Raw genomic sequence first — 6610 nt, forward strand, 5'->3', positions numbered from 1 at the left:
GGCGGGGAGCTTGATGTATACTATGATATGTACAAGATCATACATTACGTATATAGTAGAAGTTATTAGCATGTACATGTAAAATTCAAGTCAAGAGTATTGGAAAGCGGCGAGACCCTCTTAGATATCTATATGGCACAAAAATTCTCTTTATAATGGAGGTTCCAAGATCAAGTTAGAAGATTTTGTCAACTCAGACTTTGTAGGAGATCATGATAGAAGGAAGAGTATTGGTTGGTATGTACATTTATCCTAGGCAATGTAGCAGTTTCTTGGATTTCAAAGTTACAAAAAAATAGTCCTAGGAATGGAGTAGAAAGATTTCAATTTATATATATTGTGATAGTCAAAGCACTATATATTTAGCAAAAAATTTAGTATTTCATTCAAGGACCAAGCACATTAATGTCAAGTATCACTTCATACGGCAAAATATGGACCACAGAACCTTGAAGCTAGTGAACATTCATTTTAGTTAGAATCAAACTGACATGTTAATATAAATTATCGCCACAAATAAAGTCAGCTTCTATTGGTCTTCTAGGTTGAAGATGGTATCAAAATCTCATTAGTGGTTGAGTCTCGATACATATTAAGGGCTCATTTCACAAGTCATCTAAAGAGTCGAATTAGTTGTCAAGTGGGAGATTGTTAAGAATGAAGACAAATCAGAGCAAAAGGGAAAAGTTGTTGAAATGGCTCTTTTAGACGTTCAAACGCCATTCTTCGAGAATGACTCATCACGACGACGTTACAACAAGTTTCGGATGATTTTTCTCGATGTCTAAAATCACTTGAGCATTTGAACATAGCATAAGGCGTTCAAACACCCAGGTGAGTCTTCCCTACGTCTATGTCGAGCATTTGAATGCTCCGACGAATCCATGGCAAACATGGTTAGGTTTTTCACTAGACCTATATCTATAACTTGTTCATAAAGGAGTTGCAAAGTGTGTGAAAAAGCATTGCAAAACCTACAGAGCTTTGTAAAGAGAAAAACGAGAGAGAGAGAGAGAGAGCGTGAAGTTCTTAGTTTTTGGGTTGAAAGGATTTCTCTCTTGAAATTTCTTTTGTTCTATATAATAAAACTAGTAGGATCTTCATGAATGTAGCTCTAGTTGAGTGAATCATGTAAAATTTATATCTCCTTATTTTTTTTTCGTTTCTTATTGCATTCCACTTTTAGTGTCTCAACAAATGCGGAGGAAGACCTCCGCATCTTTTGAGTGGTAGCAGCCAAGATCCTCAAGTACGTTCAAAAGGACAGGCTGGTTTGGTTTCTATATTTGATGCCCAGAAGATTTTAGTGAGAAAAAGTTCCCAACTCTCCTCATCGTTTAGAATTCATGCCACATAAGGATTGAAAGAAGTATCGACATAATTAGCGACATCCATATAGAGGGTAGTGACTAATATCACTCCACTCTCTCTACCAGAGAAGGAACTTCTAGAAAATGGAGAAATTTTATCAAATCACACTCATAGACTAGAAAAGTAGCAGAGAGCAAATTGGTAAAAGATAAATATACATATTGCAACGTCTTTGGAGACTGGAAGAAGAAATGCTGACACAAAGGATGATCATCTACTTTCTGCCATTGCGTAGGATAATAGAAGGCACGCGTCGAATCTTGTACCAATCTTCTCCTTGCCCCTCCTGGACCCGAAGTAGCAGAGCATGGTGGGGATCTTTCAACTTCAATACCGTAAGTGTTCGAATATACTGTAATTCCTCGGGAAGCATTTCTAATGGGCAGCGATGGATAGACAACCGTGCTAGACTGCGTAGTGACCCCGGATGCAGTATGCAGGATGTCACAATACTTAGCTTGCTTAGCTTCAAATATTGAAGATTTGGAAACCCACCTGGAGAGCATACCATTGTTGGCCCGTAGTAGGCATCATCCTTCAACTTTAAGGTTCTGAGGCTCTGCAGCTGCTCCAAAGTTGGCATTGGATCTCTCTCTAACCTTGAGCGAACCAATGTTAGCTTGGTGAGATACCACAAAAATTCATTGTAGCTAGGTAACTGAGCTGGCTGTATTGGCCCGTCCAACTTCAACTTGTAGAGGAAGAAATGTGTCAAGGTTGTTGGAATCACCTCATATGCAATCGATTCTCCAAGTAACTTCAGAGAAGAAAGACGAGGTAACTCTCTGATTATGCTAGCTAGGGAGCTGTGGTAAGATTCTGATACCTCATCAATTCGAAGGTTTCGGAGGTAGATAAGCGTTGGCAAGTCCTCTACCCAGCTGCCAGGAACTACTTGGTGTAGAGTTTGTAAATTTCTTAAGCCACAAAGTCTTGGAGGAGATACGCGATTCAAATACAAGTGCCGGAGCATGCTAAGCGTCCAGAATTCTTTCGGTAACTCTATGCTTGTACCTCTAATATCCAATGTTTGCAGATGTCGGGCACTTCTTGCTGATATTGGTAAGCGTATTAATTCACTGTCTCTCAGTCCCAAATACCTTAGATGAACCATACTGATTTCAGGTAACAGAAGATAATTAACACCGCGCAATCCCTCCAGCTCCAGCACTCTTAAGTATCTCATGCTATTGGTGGGCGGCGAGTTGATTGTAAGAAGTTTGCGGAGAAGAAGAGGTACCATATTTAGGATGCGTCGAATGGGTCTATAATTAGTATGCGCACGTCCTGCAACAATTTGATAATCAATCCTATTTCTGGGAATTACCAACAGTGCTCGCAGTCTTTTTGTGGAATTGAGGATGGACAAATAATGCAAAGAGTCCACATGCAGCGCAAGACGACGATGTGTGATCTCCCATGGTATCTTCTCTGCATTTAGAGAAGTAGGATCTGTAGTTTGGAAAAATCGACTTTCTCTAGCTTCCCATTTCGATAAGTTTCCTATCAGATCATGAACACGTATCCTCTTAGGAGCCTGATCAGAACCCCTCCTCAGCACTTGAACGAGTGACCTTTGGATTAGCTCTTCCAAGTAATCAATAGCGATTTCTTTCGTCGTCTTTCCTTGCTCCTGTACAATGGAATCATCGATTAAATTATCTGCAACCCACCACTCCACCATCTTGGACACACATATATCAGAACCTTGTCGGAAAGAACCCAAGTAGAGAAAACAAGGCTTCAGATAATTAGGCAGGTCATGATAGCTCAAAGATAGTATCTCTAAGCATTGCCTACGTACATCTGAGGATTCCCAACCCATGTTGTTGACCAAATTCAACCATACTACTGGATTCTTCTCCTTCCTGGACAGTAGAGATCCTAAGACTACCAACGCAAGAGGGAGACCTCCACATCTTTCTGAGAGGCAGTGGCCGAGATCGTCAAGCTCCCGAGGACATATTGGTCTACCTTCCAGAATTGGCGCCTGGAAGACTTTACTGAGAAAGAGTTTCCAACTGTCTTCATCGTTTAGAGGTTGCATCACATAGGGACTGAAAGAAGTGTCAACATAATTAGCGACCTCCATAGATCGGGTAGTGATTATCACCCTACTTTCATTTGCACAATTTGGAAGGACTACCTTTATTTGGTCCCAGACTTCATTCCTCCACACGTCGTCCAAGACTATTAGAAACCTTTTGTGGAGCAAGAACTGGCATAGCATCTCTGCATGTTTCCGTCTTATCCACGTATCCCTTCCATGTGGAAAACTCACCTCACTCCTCAATTGCGAGGACATTGGAAAATCTACCTGGTCCATTATCTCCCACAAAACGTTTCCAACATCAGGATCTTGATTCACTGATACCCATGCACAAGCATCAAAATACTTCCCGGCCCACATATTTTGAAAGTTTTCTTCTTTGGAAAGGGTACTTCTTGAGCCTTGGAAATGCAACGTAGCTTTAGAGGCTCTGTTGTAAACTATAGTAGCAAGAGTTGTCTTGCCACTACCACCCATACCGGTGATAGCCACTACCTCTCGTCGACCACCAGGAGCCAACAACCTTTGCAACAACGAGTTTGCATCGTTGTCGAGTCCGATAATAACATCATCACCAAGATGAGGAAAAGACCGTCTCCAGATACTACTTGCGGCGCGACTGGAGCCTTCCCCTCCACGTTCATCAGGAGTAGCACTGTATCTGAACCTACGATCAGTAATCTCCTTAATCTTGGCAAGTACACGTTCAATATCTCTTGCAATATCGTGGTGTCTTACTGCTCTTCGGAGAGGACCGTGCATGTCAACATCGAGCATGAAAGTCTCGACGATGTCTTCTGCTTCGTAAGCCACATCCCTTAGTTCCAACACCCAGTTCTTCGTCCTCTCGTCTTGCCGCTGACGGAAGCTCATGTCCTTCAGGAAGCACTCAATGGCACGCAGCTCTGCTGACAGTGAATTCACTTGATTGCGCACGCCCCAGAGAAGGCCGATTTCTTGGATGATCGGCTTGCCAAGATTGGAAACCAGCTGAGAAACAATAACATCCACCATTGATCTATATATGTAAATTTGGAACTTATTTGGAGTAAGATCTAAAGATTGAGGAATGCTTGAGCAGCTGATGAATTGGTTGCAATTTCCCTGGTTGCAAATATCATAGTTGATCAATTATGAGAGAGCGGATGGTGGGAATATTAGAATAAACAAGCATACCTGGAACCCTCCAATACCACTCATTTAACGTGGGACTAACAAACAAGTTCGCAAGATTCGTGTTGACCAATAAAAAACTTCGGGAGGACTCCCTACAGCACCAAAATATAGGAACTTAGTGCAGCCGATGTGCAGCTGATATTTCGCCATCAAACCAATCATTGACTGGTTTGGCAGCTAATGTTTGGCTTCCAAGATTCGAATTGCAGGAAAGTTCGGCATGTCTAGCAGTTCTACTTTTGTTGGATCTAGATTAATCATTTACTTATTTTGTGCATATAAGCAGGTAGCAGGTTGCTTTCACTTATATTGCTCGATTTCTTTTGATGATACTGAAAAGTTTTTCAGTCTACAAAATGTGCTTAGGTTTCGAATGTTTATTTGTTTACATACAACTATCATTTGTATATTAGTTTCTATATAGAGCACCCTAGGCGGAGAAGCCTTCTCACCATTTTTTTTTTCCTCTCGGACCAGTTGATCTAAGATGCTTGCCAGCCAAGTCCAGCGACCTTTCCTGATGTGCTGTGCAATGTTAACAATTCGTGAGGTTGGCAATTTGCAATATCTTTGTCTGCCTTACTTGTTCTACATGAGCTTGCACGTTTCTTTTGCTTGTGATTTGTTTCGGTGACTTACTATTGGAGTACCAAACAGCTGCTTAAAGTTGTTAGCAAATGACAAAAAAAATTTGCATTTTTAACTTTCCAAGTGGCCTCTTTGAAGGTGCAACACGAGGCGTCTAACAATGGAAGTGCAGATGTTGGAATTAAGCTGTAATTAAGACCACCTATCACTATGTTTTGTTTAGGCTTATCCTAAACCAAGCTTAAGTTGTCTAGTGTCAATAGGATCAATTTTAGCACCCCTCCTGCAGCTATCTGTGCACCTTAATTTTCTATCCACACAACACACTAGACAAACATAACTGATACCGAAGGTAACACAAATGCTACCGAATGAACATTTTGCCCTTCCATATATAAAATCCATCACGTTGGAGTTGAGCACGCTCCTTTTCCACTCAGAATCCACCAGGGGAAAAATAGGAGCAAACAATAAAAATTCCTTTTCCTCAAATATAATTATTTAATAACTAAAAATAATGTTTTCTTTTCTACTCATAAGAAAATGCTGCATTTATAGCCCTCACTTAGAGGTGAAAATTAGACGGATTAAATCCAACCCGACTTGAATTTAGCATATGGATCAATCCAAATATGAGTTTCTTTCTTTGCTATCTATCTCAGATTTGGATTCGTATACAGATAGAGTTTTACACAAATTTTTGGATTCAGATCTACCTACTATTAAATATTAATTAGCCGGAGACATATTCAGACACAGCCGGAAGAAATCATTTGGGGCATTTTGGTTCGTACTAAGATTAAAATCTTCCTTTTGGAAGAGTTGTGTTGGAACAAGCTTGTGATATGCAATACCTTGCAGTATATAGGGTTGGGCTTAGACCTTTTTTGCTCTATTTGTCACCTTCACATTGAATCTAATAAACGTCTCTTCTCCCATTATAGCTTTGCTAATCGAGATTGCATCTCGGTCTTTTGAATATGGGTCTGAGCCAGCCCAACTGGGGGAAGAGTTGGCCTTCGTGGGAGATGGCCTAGAGAGGAATAGGAGAATATTATGCTGGACAAGTCTCAGCTAGCTGAATCGCTGTTGAGACAATACCTATTGTATTTATATGTAGATTACAAAGGTGCCCTAATGTGAATTTGGATGCTACACATGTAGGTTGATTACAAGAAGTAGAGATAAACTCAATATAGGAAAAGAGTTTATGTACAAAGATGTTATTTTGCCTTGACCCTGTGATTCTCTTCATTTGCTGTCTTAACATCCCCTGTCAAACTTGACAGCGGTAGAGGTCTATCTACTACTCCAAGTTTGTCTCTTAAAAACTTAAAGTGAGCATGCGATAGTGGCTTGGTAAGGCATCTGCTATTTGATTTTGTGAGGGTACATATCCAATCTCCAATTTCTTCCTAAGAACCT

The 6610-nt window shown here is 40.6% G+C and overlaps 1 protein-coding gene across 1 annotated transcript; it reads right to left on the reverse strand.

Moving 5' to 3' along the window:
* Positions 1–1511: 1511 nt before the first annotated feature.
* On the reverse strand, positions 1512–4435 carry LOC140764560 (putative disease resistance protein At1g50180). Its single transcript, XM_073103178.1, has one exon. The coding sequence runs from the start codon at positions 4433–4435 to the stop codon at positions 1586–1588; it is 2850 nt and encodes a 949-aa protein (XP_072959279.1). The 3' UTR covers positions 1512–1585.
* Between the last annotated feature and the right edge of the window lie 2175 nt (positions 4436–6610).

This window comes from Typha angustifolia, chromosome 8 (assembly GCF_048772165.1).
Source record: "Typha angustifolia cultivar Huaian chromosome 8, ASM4877216v1, whole genome shotgun sequence".
Classification (NCBI taxonomy): Eukaryota; Viridiplantae; Streptophyta; class Magnoliopsida; order Poales; family Typhaceae; genus Typha; species Typha angustifolia.